This window comes from Podarcis filfolensis, assembly GCF_964270895.1.
Source record: "Podarcis filfolensis genome assembly, chromosome: 10".
Taxonomy (NCBI): Eukaryota; Metazoa; Chordata; class Lepidosauria; order Squamata; family Lacertidae; genus Podarcis; species Podarcis filfolensis.
Genome location: NC_139612.1, coordinates 46,732,111 through 46,750,553, shown reverse-complemented (window position 1 = coordinate 46,750,553; position 18,443 = coordinate 46,732,111). Strand labels below are relative to the sequence as shown.

The 18,443-nt window shown below is 44.9% G+C and overlaps 1 protein-coding gene across 3 annotated transcripts; it reads left to right on the top strand.

Annotated features, from left to right (window-relative positions):
* The first annotated feature begins 6,207 nt into the window (after positions 1-6,207).
* On the top strand, positions 6,208-18,054 carry PICK1 (protein interacting with PRKCA 1). 3 transcript variants are annotated; one of them, XM_083575420.1, is made up of 13 exons: positions 6,208-6,458; positions 7,424-7,517; positions 8,074-8,185; positions 9,042-9,170; positions 9,285-9,351; positions 9,563-9,652; positions 10,499-10,552; positions 11,295-11,357; positions 12,213-12,346; positions 13,219-13,311; positions 14,415-14,465; positions 14,932-15,076; positions 16,305-18,054. In XM_083575420.1, exons 2-13 carry the CDS (start codon positions 7,477-7,479, stop codon positions 16,556-16,558), a joined length of 1,233 nt encoding a protein of 410 aa, XP_083431546.1. In that variant the 5' UTR covers positions 6,208-6,458; positions 7,424-7,476; the 3' UTR covers positions 16,559-18,054. The 3 variants fall into 3 exon arrangements, with proteins under 3 accessions (XP_083431546.1, XP_083431548.1, XP_083431547.1); XM_083575422.1 differs by having other exon boundaries at positions 6,220-6,393; XM_083575421.1 differs by having other exon boundaries at positions 6,323-6,458; positions 7,428-7,517.
* The last annotated feature ends 389 nt before the right edge of the window (positions 18,055-18,443 follow it).

Below are 18,443 nucleotides of genomic sequence, written 5' to 3'. Positions count from 1 at the left end.
CAAGGGGTTGGACTAGATGACCCTCGAGGTGCATTCCAACTCTACATTTCTATGATTCTATCTGCCATCAACATTTCATCAATGAAACCAGTGTGTTGGAAAGCCAGACAGAATCACGCACAGAAGAATCATGTTATTTCAAACTAATAATCCTATTATGCACAATATAATGCGCTATGAAGTGCGGTTTACATTTCAGATTTTCCGTCTTGTAATAAAATATGCAAATGGCACTCAAGCTTAGATACCAACTGGCATACACAGGTGAAGCCACAAGGTGGTGCAATTGTGCTACAAATGAATTTCAAAAAGCACCCAGGGAAAGAACTTGAGGGCCGGTCCTGCTAACTCTGTAGACAAGATTCCTTTGCGGAGAAGGGTTTGGAGGGCAAAAAAAACATCATCTGCAACTTTGTCTGTCCTCAGGGTTTATTATAATTTCACCTTTCTGGAAGCATTCCAGTATAGGGCCACCATAAAAAGGTAAAGGGACCCCTGACCATTAGGTCCAGTTGTGACCGACTCTGGGTTTGTGGTGCTCATCTCGCTTAACTGGCTGAGGGAGCCAGCATACAGCTTCCAGGTCATGTGGCCAGCATGACTAAGTCACTTCTGGCGAACCAGAGCAGCGCACGGAAACGCCGTTTACCTTCCTGCTGGAGCAGTACCTATTTAGCTACTTGCACTTTGACATGCTTTTGAACTGCTAGGTTGGCAGGAGCAGGGACCAAGCAACAGGAGCTCACCCTGTCGCGGGGATTCGAACTGCTGACCTTCTGATCGGCAAGCCCTAGGCTCTGTGGTTTAACCCACAGTGCCACCTGCGTCCCTTTAGGGCCACCATACTCACACCTATTGCCAACATCACCTTTTCTCCAACTCAAGGTGCTCTCCACACTTCTCCCTCGTCTCCATGTTATCTTCACAACAACTCTGAAAGGTAGGTTAGGCTGAGAGACAGTGACTGGCCCAAAGTCACACCATGGGTCTGTTTTCTCATTTTTCTACCCACGTTTCCTTGCAACATATCTTACAATGAAAACATAAAATAGTGCCCCTTATAGTACCATGTTAAAGGAGGTGGTGAGGCGGGAAACATTACCCAATCTACAGCCCTGCCCAAATGTCAATGTGCAGGTAGGCCTCTTGTGCATATGACTTGCCCATTCATCTAACTGGAGGGGGCAGGTGCGCAGATAGAAAGCAATGGATCCCTAGATCTGCCTCCAAGTCCTCATCAAAATCAAGAGAGCAGCGCTGGCAGGCAGAGGAATGTGAAGCATGCATAAAAGCATTTGTATCTGATAGCATTATAAGAGGGCTTACTTCTTTTATTTACAGCACTAGATTTTGGGAGCTACAGAAGTCCCTTCCAGTGCAAAACCTTCCTGTGCATGGCAACTCAGAAGTAAGCCCTACTCCCTAGTCAGCATGTTTTAGGATTACAGCCCCAAGCCATTACAGATAGCCCTCAGCACCACAGATTTCAAACGGTGAAATCTGGGGGTTTGTTTGGAAATGTTTCAGGGATTGAGACTGTGACTAACCTTGGGCAAGTTGCCACCCTGTTCAATCTTCCCTTGCAAATGTCAGGAATCTCACTGTGTTCCAGAGCACATGGTAGATTCACATGGGCTGATGCTGTCTGTCAGTGGCTATGTCCTGCCGCTACTGTTGGAGGCAGCAACCTCTGCGTACCAGTTGCCGGGAATCGCAAGTGGGGAGAATGCTATTGACCCCTGGTCCGCCTTGCAGGCTTCTCATGGGCATCTGGTTGGCCACTGTGAGAACACGATGCTGGACAAGACGGAGCTTTTGCCTGATCCAGCAGGGCTCTTGTGTAGCAGCATGCAACAGAGTCCTCTAAAACACAAAGGGGACCTGTGGCTGATGCAAAGGGATTTCTCAGTGGATGAGTTAATATGGAAAGTATTATTTGAAAAAAGAAAGCTCCCAAACCCCTGCAAGCCAATCCAAAGATATGATTACAGTGGTACCTCTGGTTACGTACTTAATTTGTTCCGGAGGTCTGTTCTTAACCTGAAACTGTTCTTAACCTGAAGCACCACTTTAGCTAATGGGGCCTCCCGCTCCTGCCGCGCTGCCACCACACAGTTTCTGTTCTCGTCCTGAAGCAAAGTTCTTAACCCGAGGTACTATTTCTGGGTTAGCGGAGTCTGCAACCTGAAGCGTATGTGTCAGAGCTACCCTAGGTCCCAGCTCACAAAGGACCAACGCTGCTTCGTTGTTAAGTATAAAAGTCTTTATTGAAGTTCAGTTTCACTTCCAGAGCCGCAGCGTGCAGCTCCACGTCTCAAGTGTCAGACCGCTGATGCTCCGTCTGAGTCTCCTCCCCCTTGACACCAATTTAAGATTCTAGCCTTGCTCCACCTTCTCCGCTGCTCCTTCCTCCTCTGGGTCCGCCTGCCCGCCGGGGTTCCGCCCTTTCTAGCCTCTTCTCCCGCTGATTCCCCTGAGCCTTCTCCCTCCCTCCGGCGGGCTTTAGGAGCTGGTTCCCCATCCGGGTCTCCTGCTGTTCCGCGCGCCTGCACATTTGAACTTGGCGCGCGCGCCCAGCCAGCAGCTTTCCTCCTGACCGTTCCACTGCTGCTGTCACTGCTTCCCCCTTCGGGGGGGGGCTAGCTGCAACTGACCTCCCCTCCGTTGGAGGCGTGGTCAGCCCTGACTCCCTCTCTGGAGGAGACACTGCCCCTGACACATGTGACTCTTCCCCCCCACTACGCTCTGGTGGGGAAACTGGTCCCGATCCTCCACTGCTGCTTTGGGGTTCCCCTCTGGCTCCTTGTTTCTGGTGCGTCCCCCCTGGGACCCCCCTTGCCCTGACCATCGGTGCCCCCTTCTGGGAATCTTCTGATTCGCTGGAGAAGCTCATGGAATCTCTCGGGCCACTGTCATACTCCCCTACGCTGCCCTCGGATTCTTCCCCTTCGCTCTCCCAATCCTCTCTCCCCAGTGCTCCTGCTCCTGATTCCCTGACAGTATGTAACTTGAAGCATATGTAACCCGAAGTACCACTGTATTAATTAGTACAGTATTAATTCGACTGTCCCATCTTTTCCACAGACCAGGACTCAAGGCGGCTTACACAAAATTAAAACAACACAGATAAAATACGGAAAACTAACACCATATAAAAGATAAGAGTTAAAAAGCAATTAAACTATAATGGAATTAAAATGATACAAAAACAAATCTATTAAAATAATGGATGGTAAGAGCAGCGCAGCATTATTAAAAGCCCTTTCCTTAACAAAACAGTCAGTTCCCGAGAGCCTGTCAGAATGAAGCGGATAAAAATATGGCATTCAGTTCACCCTGAGAGAGTGGCGGATGCCGCCTTGTTGTGCAGGAACAAGATGTGCAAGTTCCTTGCGCTTCCTGTTCTCCCGCAGCAACATTGTCTGAAACAGAAGCCTTTTGCATCTCCCCCGCTGGCAAGATGTGAAGGTTATACTCTGGATGGGATGTTGTCGTGGAGGAAGAGGGAACATGGGAGACCTGCACACCCTGTTCCTGTGCCGGAAGGCAATGTGCATCTCTCTCAGGGTCAGAATGAACCTTCAAAGCTTGTCTGGGTTAAGAATGGGGCAGAAATTTGATCTGTTGATGGCAAATCAACTTTATTCACACTTTATGAAGTAATATGCAAATTGTGATGCAACCATCCTTCACAATTCATATTTATTCAAATTTTGCCATGCAGTTCTCCAGCCAAGTGATGTGCAAAAAAGAAGCATATACTAAGTAAAGTGTGCATTAAAAAAGCATTGGGGAAATGAAACACCCAAATACATCTGCTCGGCCACTGTGAAAACAGGGTGCTGGACTAGATGTAGACTTGTCTTAGGTTGTTGTGTATTGTACTGGGGGAATTGTTTTGCAAAAAAAATGTGCAGATTAGGAAAAATTCACACTGAAATGTTGATGACTTTTCATAAGAGCTTTTAAAAAATGCAAACTGATGTGAAAGTGTGAAGAACTTTAAGGTTGGAAAAATGAGAAACAGAGAGAAACAGAAACTCTGAGAGATTTGCCAGTTCCTAGTAGTCTGAGTGTATAGCAAAAAAAAAAAAGTTTATTGTTTCTCTATAACATTCTACTGACGTAAGAACACAGACAGTTGCCTTGCACCAAGTTAAACTATTTGCCCACCTCCTGTGATTGGGAGTAGCTCTCCAGAATCTTGAGCAAAGGTCTATCACACCACCTGCTCCTTTAGTACTGGAGATCCCTGGGATTAAATGTGGTTTCTTCTGCATATGCCCTCCCACTGAGCTATGGTTCTTCCCTCATACAGACCGAGCTTGTAACAGACCCTTCACCATAGGCCAGTTTACTTGGAAGAATAAACCACTTGTCTCCCTCTCTCTCACACACAGCTTCAGCTCTTAGCTACACACGTCACACTGTCCCTCCGACATGGGTGGTTTCACCTTCAAGATGCTTTGATCTGCGTGTTCATTCATGTCACTTAACTGCACGCACAAAACTTTTATGCACTGAGGGAAAGAGAAGCAATTGTTAACAAAGCCGTGATCCACACAGACAAATTTCCAGATAAAAGAGCGACTCTCTTCTTTGTGTCAAAAGTCAGGTCGGAAGAATCTTGGTACTTCAGACATTTAACAGTGGTTGGAAAAAAATGACACATGGAGCAATAGGCTTCCTTCTTGATTTTCTTTTTTTAATTTTAAATCAAAGCCCTCTTTTAGTTCTTGGAATCTTCTGCCGAGGTAAAAACACTATTAAACATTCTGACTGTCAAGCTTTTGGTTTAGAGAAAAGGCGAGTAAGAGGTGACATGATGGAAAAGTGGATAAAATTATACATGGCATGGAGAAAGTGGATGGAGGGAAATAAGTTTTTCTCTCTCGCATAATGCTAGAACTTGTAGCCATCCAATGAAAGTGAATGCTGGAAGATCCCAGGACAGATAAAAGAAAGTACAGTGGTACCTCGGGTTAAGTACTTAATTCGTTCCGGAGGTCCGTTCTTAACCTGAAACTGTTCTTAACCTGAAGCACCACTTTAGCTAATGGGGCCTCCTGCTGCCGCCGAGCCACCGGAGCACAATTTCTGTTCTCATCCTGAAGCAAAGTTCTTAACTATTCCTGGGTTAGCGGAGTCTGTAACCTGAAGCGTATGTAACCTGAAGCGTATGTAACCCGGGGTACCACTGTACTTGTTCAGACAGTGAAATTAAAACTATGGAACTCACTCCCACAGAAGGCAGTGATGGTCACCGACTTGGATAGCTTTAAAAGAGGATTAGACAAATTCGTGGAGGATACAGCTATCAATGGCTACTAGCCACAATGGTTATGTTCTACCTCCGCTATCAGAGGTGGCGTGCTCCTGAATATCAGTTGCTGGAAACAGGAGGGGAGACTAATGCTCTTGTGCTCCGGTTCTGCTTGGAGGCCTGGCCACTCTGGGAGAACAGGATGCTGGGGTAGAAGGCAGACTCTCCTCATGTTCTCAAACCAGTAACCCCCAACTTCTGGATAAGACTTGGATTGAAAGACTAAAGGAAAGCCTGGGTACACGGAGGATGAACGCTAAGTGACAACACTGTGTTAGGCCATATACGGCAACTTACATAACTTACATATAACTTACTTGCTTACATAGCAGGGAAGTTAAATTGGGTGAATTTACTATTTCATATCAGTGCATGAGTAAATCAACTGTTTGTGCCTCAACTCACTCTAGTAAACCACTTGGGTCTTGTTTTTTTTAATCCCACATTCCAAATGAGGTTCACATTTCTTTGCATTTGATTATGATCCGAGGGACCTCGTGCCACTTTTTTTTTTCTTAAGGCGCCACAAAATAAATGTCGCAGTTTCAAGGAAGGTTGTGACCGACCGATTGATGGCTATTTGCGCGCGCGCACACGCGAACAAATGTAGGCAGCTGCACTGGTCCATTAGAAATAAAAATTCCAGAGCAACACTGTTATAAAAATTTCAGATCCTCATGCATGCTTCAGAATTAAATCGCCTAATAGACCGTAATTCTGCGGTTTTGCAGCGGACCCGTCACACGTCACCGTTCCCGCCCACCTACCACGGGAAGCTGCTAGGCCCCGCCCACATCCCCTTCTCGCTGCGACGTCGACGCGTTCTGCCTCTGTTACCGCGGCAACCAACTGCTTCCCCCCCTCCCATTCTGACGCCAATCCGCGGCCTTCGAAGTGTTGTTATCGCGAGAGACGAGCGGGCTCGGGTTCCTTCTTTCCTCCTAACCTCCTTCGACAGCCTTTGGACCTCGAGGAGAGGGGCGTGGCTATGCAAGCGAAGTGGGCGGAGGCTTCCGGCGAGGTTTGGCACTGACGTGGAGAATCCAGGGGGAGTCTCTGGGGCTTGACAGGTAGAGGAGGCGAGGAGAAAGCCAGCAGGTGGATGCGGATGCTGAGCTCCAGGCAGGCGCTTCCGGTGAGGGGAAAAGGCAGGGCGACCCCCCTCCCCCCCATTAATAATAATAATAATGATAATAATAATAATAATAATAATAATAATAATAATAATAATAATAATATCCCGCTCCTTCTTAAGGGTTGTAAAGGGAAACTCGGACGGTCCCTGTGGGAAGGAGAGCCTCGCAGTTTCCCCCCAAGCCTACCCCGTAAGGGCTGTTGTGAAGAAAAACTAGGGATGGCATCATGTAGCTGCTGGTGGTTTTTGTTGTTATTATTATTATTATTGTTATTATTAACCACTGTTGGTAGTATTGTGATGTTTGGAAGAATGTGATGTTTAAATAAAATTCATTTTCTAGGCTTTTCACACACACACACAAGCAATGCTAGATAAGTAAAAACTAAATTTATCTAGTGAAAGCAGACTTCTCTCTCTGTGAGGTATATGAACCAGGCCAAAAGGTAGAGCAATACAGTCATGCCTGAGCTACAGAAAGTATCCATGCTGGTGCATGAATATAGAATTCTATGCATTAAAAAATATGGGAGCCATGAAATGATAAAACAAAGAAAATGGTCTGTTCTGTTATTGTACGGCATCCATTCTGTGCATTTCGGAGGAACTGCCAACCAGTCAGAGCTGATTTAGATGTTGCTTTGAATACCAGGATGGGGAAGCATAGTTTATGCCAAGGCACTGACATGGTACTTACCTGCAGGGAGATTTGGGTGCTCTGGAGCACTTTGTTAATTTATTTAATACCGTTTTTATACTGCCCTACAGCCAAAGTTATCTGGATGGTTTACAGGGATTAAAACCAACAAAAATGAACAAACAGCAACATACAATCAGAATAACGTCACAAAGTCACAATTCACTTTAAAACAGCAGCAGCAAATCAATTTAAAACTGAAGGCAGAGAGCTTTCAGAGGTAGCAAGTCACTTCTTAGGTGATGGTGGTGTTTTTTCTCCTTTCCAGGTAGTTTGGAGCAGTCAGAGTCTCCCACAAGAAGCCCTCAATAATTTGGAACGATGTTTGCAGACTTGGACTATGACATTGAAGAGGACAAGCTGTAAGTGTCTTCTTTTTTCTTTTCTTTTTACTCAGTAGGTTTGTATGTATATATGTTTTTTTTTCTGGAAAAAAGGAGCTGTTCAGATAAGGCATTAGTACTGTCAACTTTTTGGACTGCACCCACAGAATTTGGGTTGGAAAAAAGTGGAATGAGCACCCTAAAAAATAACTCTGAATATCCTTAGAGGGTTGAATTTAGAGCTAATTTGCATATGACTTGGTTTGGGGGCTTAATTCAGTTCATAAGGACATATCTCCTACTTGGGTTGGATACTATGATTTTAATTTTATGAGAGAACAGGAATGAGGTTTTGTATCTGGAAAGGAATACATGTACTAGAAGGAGAAGGTATTGTTATTACTCTTATGTATGTAAACACATAATACGATTTTCCTTTCTCTGATAATATAATTACTATGTTTCATGTGTGTTATGTTTCTTATGTGATTGTTGCTGTCCCAATATATTCTACAATATATTCCAAAAGCAGAGATGACACGTTGATGGTGGCACCCACTTTTATGCAAACTTCTGTACCTCTGTTTTATTCTAGGGGGATTCCCACTGTGCCTGGGACAGTGGTCTTGAAAAAGGACTCTCAAAATCTGATTGGTATCAGCATCGGGGGAGGAGCTCAGTACTGTCCCTGCCTCTATATAGTTCAGGTTGGTGTTTTTAGGAGAGGAGTGTTTTATCCTAGAGAAAAGGACAGTTAGGATTGCACTGAGGGTGAGACTGGACCACACAGTTTTGAGCGTAGTGTGTTTCTCAGTTTCATTGGACTTTTGCCAGCAACATCCTTACACATAAATGCAAGAACATTGTCTCCCAATGCCTTTCTGTCTGTCACAGGGCAACTTGAGTGGCAGATTTGGCAAGTTAACTGTATTGGTCTATTGGTCGGTTGTTATTTGCTCTTTTTCTCTTTAAAATACTTCATAGACTTGTGAAGAATTATATTATTAAGTTTACTGAATTTCATGTGTGTGACCTAAAAAGAAATCCTAAGGGGAAATCTCATGGTCCAGTGAGAGCTGTGAACGTATTCAGCATTTTTCACCTGCAAGGGATGTGTCACAAGTGACACTAAGGACGTTTTCCCAGTATCTAACAAATTTGAATTTTTGACCTACACAAATGTGAAGAACAGCCATTTTTAATTTGAAATTAGGCTGTTTAATTTGGATGATCCAACAAATATGTGAGCAGATGGGATCATGAATATGTTTTTTATTGGTCTCCAATATTAGTTTTTCACCATAGAGAAATGCAGATTCAGAGGTATCCCTCCTGTAATAATGGTGTTTCTGTAAGTGGGGGGGGGGCGGACCCATTTGACCATGATAGTGTGTGCAACAACAGCATTCATGAAATTGATATGAGTGAAAACTCTGAGGTTTAAAGACTTTTTATAAATAATATGAGCAAAGGGGCATGAAAACAGACATGCTGCCATTCTGGCTCCTTACTCCCGTCTTTGCCTTTTTCCTGCTTTCACCTTCACTGTCTCTTCCTCTTTAGGTATTCGATAACAGTCCTGCAGCTCAGGATGGAACTTTGGCAGCTGGTGATGAAATCACAGGTGTGAATGGGAAGTCAGTCAAAGGGAAAACCAAAGTAGAAGTGGCCAAAATGATACAGGTGGTGAAGGTGAGAGGTAGGAAGGGGTTTCTGGAATGCAAAGTGTCCATTGCTGCTTTTTAGTGGAAGTCGTCTCCCTTCCTCTCAATTGCAGAACAATAGCTCTGGCTTTTCCTGTTCCAGGGAGAAGTGACGATTCATTACAACAAACTCCAGGCTGATCCGAAGCAGGGAAAGACATTAGATATTGGTATGCCATGCCGACCTCTCGGTCTCCCTCGTAATGCTGATGTAATAAACAGGACTGGCTTTTCTGTGACATTTCTTTTATAATTAGCCCAGTTATGATTTCCTCTTCATTGGGCTTCTTCTCTCTGACTAGATATAGTAGTATAATTGCTGTGCTATCGGCATAGAGAAATGATTCTGCTCACAGAGTGTGTTTCTTTCCTGGAATATAGTGCTGAAGAAAGTGAAGCACCGCCTGGTAGAGAACATGAGTTCAGGGACAGCAGATGCCCTGGGACTGAGCCGAGCCATCCTCTGTAACGGTAAGCAGCATTCAAGGAGGACATTCACACTTGGCCTCTGTGACTGTTCCAAGCGATGCCAAGGACCATGTTCACATTCTCACACACTTACAAAGTGTGTGTTGTCCTGAAAGTGGCCTTCTGCATTGGTTCATAATTTTGTGGCATTGAGAGCTGGGCTAAATAATGAGATGTGAACCAGAAAGTCCTCGGTTCAAATCTCGCCTCCATTGGCAGCCTACTCTGTCTCATCCTTAGCCCCTCATCTGCCGTGCAGGAGTAATAATACTTCCCCTTACCTACAGAACTGTTGTAAGGATTAATGAGAGAATATGTGTGAAGTACTTGAACATTTCATTGTGCTCTATCACAAGGCTGACAGTGAAAGTTGGCAGAAATTTGATGAACTGGAGAATCCAAATGCAGTATTCTTTCTCCTGAATTTGTGAAAAGATGTGTGATTTTGGACCCTCTCCTTCAGCTCTAGGCAGTCTTTTCCTGCTCTAAAGTCTGTCTGACAACTTTTCTCTTCCTCTTTCTCACTTGCCTCACCACTGCTCAAACTTTTGGTAGTTTGCTTTCTGGACTCCACTGCTTTGTCATTCTTCATTCTCTTTTCTAGGTGACATGAAGAGGGTTGCCTTTCTCTGCACAGCATATACACCCGCACTTCCACATTTGTTTCTATGTGACTTGATGCCTGTTTCGTAAATCTGTATCACGAATGCGCATTTGTGAAAGCTCTGACAATGGGAACCCTAACTAGAGGATTTCAGCTCTTACGGCATCAAACTCTCATTGTAATAATGGATCCCTACCCCTTTCCCCGTCTCTCTCTCTTTCTCTCTCTCTCTCTCTCTTTGGTAGATGGGTTAGTAAAAAGACTGGAAGAGCTGGAGAGGACCGCAGAGCTATACAAAGGTAAATAGACATTTTCCTTCCTTGTTGTGAAATTTAAAATGGGGTTTGTGTCTTGTGTCTATGTTGATCATTTATTGAAGGATTGAATGCTTTGAGAAACATATCTCACCCTCATGGCCTATAAGCTTTTAAGGTTTCAGCCCAGGAGGCTACCCCTGATATATGCATAGTAGATAAGAGACAATATTTATTTTCTTTATTAGATTTATATCCTGTTTTTCCACCACTTAAATCTTTAAGAGGGCTTGCAGAGTTTTTTTCAATGGGGACAGGTAAATATTTCACCCTAGAACAATATTTCACCCTAGGACAAACCAACAGACAACCTTAACCTATACAAGATGGTCAATAACCTTTATGTTACCACAGTTTTTTGCCTTGGTGTTGCTGGTAGGGCAGAGAGTAAATCCCTCCAAGAATCACTTGCATGTCCCTGCATGCACGCAGACACAGAAACCAACCCAGGAGCAGAGCAGTTAATGACACCCAGGTCAGTACTGCTCTTGCCACACAGTCTTTCCTGCAGGAAGTCTCACTGACAAGAACCAGCATAGGCTACATTTTTCTCATGGTACGAAGGCGAAGTCAGTGGAGATTTCCCCCCCCCCCCCCCAACCACACTTGGTCTTCATTTTATTTTCGCAAATGCCTGCTGTGGTGTTAATGTCCTGAATTTAAAAGTAATGATACCCCACCCCATGTCCATAGTGAATGTTTTGTTTTTTTCTCTAACTTTGTCTAGGCATGACGGAACACACAAAGAGTCTCCTCAGAGCTTTCTTTGAACTTTCTCAAACTCACAGAGGTAAACATGGACCAAAAGACTTTCAGGTTGTGACCAAATCATGGCACATGCTTCTGTGGGCAGGAAATCTCTCCTCTTAGATCTTGAAAATGCTATAATTGTCATCCAAGACAATTATGAGAACTACGGGTCTTAGTGCCAGTAGCTTGTAAAGTGTTTTGGGATTTGCTTCTCTCAAGTGTGTGTGCTGACAGGTAAAAAAAATCCTTTTGAGCTTCTCTCCTGCTATTGGCCTGCAGAAAAGCAGTTTAAAATGTAACTGTATCAGGTGCTCAAATCAATAGACGTGCTATTCCAAAAGATGGGCTTAGGATCTTATTTCAACCGATTTGAATTGTTTGTGTCACCCGTGAACATATGCATTCCACTAGAGGCTCCACCCCTGGCTTGTGCTGCTCACCACCCTGTCTATAACCCCCCCCCCCAGCAAAAAAACCCACCCCACACCAAAACCTACGCCACCTAGACCTTGACTACCCCCCACAACTCACTAGATCAGGGGATTTTCATAAACTGCTTGGAGGAAAGCCTTGCCAATTTCTCTGGAGAGCAGGGAACACCAGGAAGCAAATGACTGATAATGGTGGGCTTGGAGGATACCTGTTGGGTTGCAGCCAAGTCTAGTCTCAGAGCAGTATGGGCCTCCATTAAGGGTAGGTAGGTAGGGCAGTGTCTTCTGACCTTGCTGGCAGGGCTGTGATGATATTTGAAGTAGTAAAAGCATGGTGTTTATACTACGGTAATGACCATGAACTAAAATGAGGAAATAGTCCAGATTGATAAACAACAAGTCTGAAAATGCACCTGTTATTTTGACTATGGTCCCCATTTGCATGTTTTGCTGTTTTTGCCCAGCATTTGGTGATGTTTTCTCGGTCATTGGTGTACGGGAGCCTCAACCAGCTGCAAGCGAAGCCTTTGTGAAATTTGCAGATGCCCATCGCAGCATTGAGAAGTTTGGAATCCGCCTTCTAAAAACTATCAAACCGGTAAAGAAACATAGAATCGTAGAATTTTGTAGGGTTGGAAGGACCTCAAGGGTCGTCCAGTCCAGCCCCCTTCAATGCAGGAATCTTAGCTAAAGCATTTGTGGCAGATGGCCATCCAACCTCTGCTTAAAAACCTCCAATGAAGGGGAGTTCATCGCCTTCCAGGGAATGTCTGGTGTATTTTACAGAGACTAAGATAACACTGCGAACCACCCCGAGACCCCCAGGTATAGGGCGGTATATAAATTCAATTAAAAACAAGAATAAGAATAAATGGTTTGCAGTCTCCTTTGGAGGGCAAAAGTGAGGTGAGGCAGATAAGGCTCAATAAAAGGGGTAACTGAGTTGGATGACAAAGGGTGGCATTAGGCCAGTTGTAGTACAGCTCTTTACTCACCGTTATGTGGGGCTTTTCATCTAGCTCTGCTTTTCTGCTCTCTCCACATCACCTCTTCCAGCTAGGCAGGGACACATCAAGGTCCATTAAAACAGAGGAAGCCAGATATGGGGTAGTGGTGGGGGAAGGGGGGCTCATAGACCTGGAATGCCTTGAACTAAGACAGGGGAGTAGGTGGAAGTGGCAGAAGGGTGCTAATTTTACGTGGCTTTGGATCGGACCAATAACAGGAGTGGTGAGCATAGCCTCCCTCAGATTGGCTAACAGATGTGCCACAAATGTTGCATCAGGTCCTCTTAAGTGAGAGGGAGGCTCCATTGTGCATCCAGTGTTTTAACTATGCTGAGAGCTGACGGAAGGGTTGATGTTCACAGATCACATCCACTTCTTGAGATTACTAGGCTTGTTGCATGCAGAAGAACCTTTTCTGCTCTGTTTGGTCCTACATTTTTCACCGTTCAGCCTTTCCTTACAGATGCTGACTGACCTGAACACTTACCTGAACAAGGCCATTCCTGACACAAGGCTAACTATCAAGAAGTATCTGGATGTCAAGTTTGAGTATTTGGTAAGCTGTTCTTTTGTTGTTGTTAAGAATGCTCAAGAGAGTGGTCCGTGTAGCCTGAAATACTGACAATAGTAGGTCCTGGGTGTTATGCCAGTAGTGAACAAGGAGGAGGAATTACAGAAGGATCTGTTTGTTCACTCAGGCTTCCTAAAATGGTAAGTCACAGAAACATTCAGAACAAGTAGACATTTCATGCAAGGGACCTACCGATGGCTTTGCCTTGCACTCCCAGGTCAGACATATCAAGCCAAGGGAAACTGGCAGCGCCAGAATACAGTTCCTAAATGGAGCAGCTTGTGCGATCGGATTGTAGTAGCATTCACAGCATGCTGTTGGTAGGTAGACAGGGTGCTGTTTCTTTCAGGTCTGCTCATTTTCCTGTTTTAAAAGAAAAACAAGAGCTAGAAGGGGATAGGACAAGAATAGAACCCAAGGGGATAGGACAAGGCCCCAGTGCAAACCAGTAGCGCCATACAAATACGTACCATTCCACAGCTGCAGTGGGTATGTCTTCCTGGCAGCAATTCCATCACAGCATGAATGTTGAGACATAAGAACTAGCTTTGAATAGGACATGTTTTCTCGCATTCAGGCGCAAATCTTACTTCTGTTTAATTTCTTTTCATTCCCTCGGCTTGGGCAATCGGGGAAGAAGAGATGTTGTGAAATACCACCTCCTTTCTTTTTCAGGGTTTACATCTCTCTGATCTTAGTGTGTGCTATCTCCTCATTGCCAAGCTTGACCACTGAGGAAGCAGCACACTGTTACTTTTTGACACATGCGTCCATTCACTGTTTTTCTTTTTGTTTATTGACTGCGGTCTCCCTAGAATAAGTTCCTACACTAGCATGTGCCGGTTTCCCCTTTCTATGTCCTGAGAACTGTAGTTCATTAAGGATACTGGGAACTGTAGTTCTGTGTGGGGTAAGATTCGTTGTGTGCTTTCAATGCATGGTGTGTGCACAGCCACCATTGGAAGAAATGTGGAAATTGGAGAAATTAGAAGTGACATTTCTGTCCATCCGCACTTAAAAGCACATCCCAATCTGTCTGTATGGATGGTAGGAGTTTGTAACATTGCTTATTTCTTATTCTCTTTCAGTCTTACTGTCTCAAGGTGAAGGAGATGGATGATGAGGAATACAGCTGCATTGTAAGTACTGAGCACTAGCATGCACAGTGGTTACATCCCATCATAGTCCCATCTTTGCTCGTAGGCGCTCCTATTGCCTGCTTGCCTGCTTCCACAGACTTATATGCAGGGGTGAGTGTACTATGCTCATGCTCACCAAAGTGGCATTCTTCTGAATCTTCCATTGATGTGCAGATTGAGACTATTTAAGACAGTTCCCCCCAACTCTAAATTGTGGCTCAGGGGAAGTCAGTTTATGAACTAAGATTGGAACTTACTTCAAGCGCTGTGGTCATTTGTACCTTGCCAAGCAAGCAGCTAACAGAATGTATAGCTTTTAATGTTTGGCTGTTGGCCAGCCAGGGTTGCAGCATGATCAAGTGAGAAGCTTAAGTTTGACCAGGCACATTAGGGAAGCATTTAGCCATACATGAAGCCATTGCACGATTTGTGGTTGGTTGCTACATTGATGTCGTATTTTGAGCAGGCGCTGGGGGAGCCTCTCTACCGAGTCAGTACTGGGAATTATGAATACCGATTAATCCTGCGTTGCCGCCAGGAGGCACGGACGCGCTTTGCCAAGATGCGGAAGGATGTGCTAGAAAAGATGGAGCTGCTAGACCAGAAACATGGTGAGCGGGGTTGCCTTTTCCAAAGACTAGTTTGTAGAGACTCTGATGTCTACAACTCCCTTCATCCCTGACCATTAGCCATGCTGGCTGGGGATGATGGGAGACGGACTCCAACAACGTCTGGAGGGCTGCAGGCTCCCCACCCCTGCCCTGGAGCCAATAATGTTCACCTGCCGTCAAGCATGCTACTGCTTCTTACCTGAGGCTGGCAGCTGAGCCAAGATGTAGAGAACCGTGTTGGTCTTCACAGGAAAAACACCCAGATTCTGGACCTTTCTATCACTCTTCTTGTGACTTTTCCAGATCTCTCTGTGTGTGACAGATAGAAACTTATTTGCCTGCCTTTGCTGTAGTGGGATAAGAACGTTAATGTCGCTGGAACTAGAAAAGCAGAGGGATATTTCAGAGTGACTTTAGGACATCAGACATACAGTGTGGAGGGAGATTGAATTGGAGAGGTGTCTTTGTGCTGGGGGAGCTCTCTGAGGTGAAGCTGAAAGATCAAGGATAGAACACTGTGATGTGTGATTTTTAAAAAACCAAACTTTTCTTTTTTTGAAAAAGTGACCTTAGAGCTTAAGGAGTGTTGAGCAGCATGAACAACTGTGTCCTTGTTTAGGAGGAAGAGTGGGTGGAGATACACACAGGAGCACCTTTTCAAAATGTTGTATCCAGTGCTTATTTTTCTAGAAAAAGAGGTGGCAGAACGCCTCCCTTGTTCTCTTAGATTGCCAATGGTGGCCCCCTGAGAGGTGCCAGAACCTAGTTCCAGCTGGAAAAAAAAGCCCTGGTTGTATCCCATAACAACACAATAGGGTCAGGTATAATAATAAATAGCTCGGTTGTGGAGCTGCTTCCTTTTGAGACCCCTGCACCTTGAGATCTCTCCCATGTATGTCAGCTTACCTTCCTTTTGTCTATAAACAATTGCTGACTCTGCTTGGTTGAATTGATCCATTCTGGATCCTTCACTTTGCAGTGCTGCATATATTAGACCAGGAAGTCATATCCACTGAGTTCCAAAAAGCCTGTTTCCAAGGGCTTGCTCTTGGTTCCACAATCTTTGGCATTTAGGCATTTTGCTTTAAACAGTAAGTAGCATTTGAACTCATAAGCCAGGCTGCCAAAAACAAGGGTTGCAGTAACTGTGAGGATTCTGTAAGTTGGGTGCCTGCTTCCTACACAAATGCTGCACCACCCCTTAACCGCTGTCTGTCCTCTCTTGCAGTGCAAGACATTGTGTTCCAGCTCCAGCGCTTTGTCTCAACCCTTTCCAAGTACTATGACGACTGCTACGCGGTGCTGCGGGATGCCGACGTCTTCCCCATCGAAGTGGACCTGGCACGTACCACGCTGAGCTATGGCCAGAAGGACGTCTTCACAGACGGTGCAGAGGATGAGGATGAAGAGGAAGGTTGCGGAAGCCGCGAGTGCAACAGGAAGGAGGAAGAGAATGGCGAGAAGCTCATTGATGATGCCTGAGCTCATGGACTTGATGGAGTGGGAAATCCCTTCAGAGACTGATAAATTCTATTTCTCTAGGCAACTTGTCCACATTGACTTTTTTTGTCTGTATAAGCCCAGTTGGGGAATCAAGATTCTGTTCTGGATGTGGGCAGGGGAATGGGGCTTGTGCCGAAAGTGCTTTTGCACAATCCCTCTTTCATAAAACCCTTTCCTCCTTCCTTGTCTCTCTTTCCCCAAATCTTACTTCCCATCCCTGGAAGTGGCAGGAAAGAGACAACTACCTGGGAGAACACCCTTGAACCTCATCCCATGGTGGCTCTCTGTGCAGAGGGATTGTGACTGAATGTGCAGGACACACACAAACATATCCTTTCATTAACTAAAATGTCAGAAATGATTCTTGCAGTCAGCCTGACCTCCTTGTGCATCAGCTAAGTCCAAAAACTTGTCCCCATTCCTACTTTCCAGTGTGTGAGAAGAATGGAAGTGGATAAGTTTGGTCTCCTTCCTTCTTTCTCTTAACTTACCTTGCTGTTAGTAGGCGGGTCTTACAACATACCCCTTCCCTACTACTAGGCATGGCTCTTATTAGACAAGAAAGGAATCAGGGTGAATGGAAGCTGGGTGAAGCCAGAACGATCAGCCTCTGAGAGACTAATCAATAAAGGGCTTCGGAAGGACATCCAGGAGAATCAGTTTTTGTCTCTGTCATTCTTCTCATCAGTATCAAGTCAGTATGGACCAGCAATATGGGACTTGACACTGGGGAGAGATTACCCAGGTTTACATTCCCAATCCCCTCTGGTTTTAAGGATCTCACAGCCTGCCTTTATCTTGCATAGGTGCTTTGCTGCATGAAGTTTTCTAAAACTTAAGCCTTATATAGTATTTAAGAAGGTGTTAGATTTGGAAAAAAGCAAACATATATTGGGGTGGGGGGATGATTATCCGTGGAATGAGCCCATAGATCTGCTGAGGTTAAAGATCAAACAGCCAGTTTAAGCATCAAAGCTCTCAATTCCTACACTGCACTTTCATAACACCTACACATTTACTTTTATTCCTTTTGAAATGCTGCTTCTGAGGACAGAGAGCCTATTATGCGCCTTGACCAGTGTCCGCACCCCCCTCACTCGCCCACATGAATCTCCCGACACCAAAGCAAGAGGGGCGGGGAGAGAAGGCTTGTTTGTTTTCTGAGGAATTATTCCAATCCTGTATCTGATATTTTTTCATGCAATGGAATGGCATTTTGTCCTGATTAGCAAGAGTGATCTTTTGGTAATAAAGGGGTGTTGGTTTCAGTTTAACTCTTACATAGATTGTGCCAATTGGCAAGGAGAAAAGCTACAGAAGAGCTTGAAATTTATGACATATATGCTTTCCCCTTGGTTTTTTATTTCTGTTGTGTCTTTCTCTATGACTGGCCAAGAAAAGACCATGTGGGTCCAACGTATTCTTCAGAGCGCTTTTATGTGTTGAACTGTGTGACCAATAAAGAAAAATGTGAACTTTGTTGTCTTACCTTTTTCCTCCTGGCTTGTCCCTCCTTGATCCTTTTGTTCCTGGTCACAGGAAGAGACATGAAGGGCAGGCACTATTGATCAATTTTGCAGTCGGAAAGTATGGCACGGAGACCAGTGCAGTTGCACTTCTCCATATACCTCGGTTCTCAAATGGAATTCCATTCCCGAAGCCCGTTCAGCTTCCAAAACATTCAAAAACCGAGGCACGGCTTCCCATTGGTTGCAAGAGCTTCTTGCACTCAGCGGAAACTGCCTCGCACATTCGGGTTCTGAAAAATGTTCGAAAACGGAAGCATTTACTTCCGGGTTTTCAACATTCAAGAACCGAAACGTACGACAACGGAGGCGTTCGGAACCTAGGTTCCACTGTATAG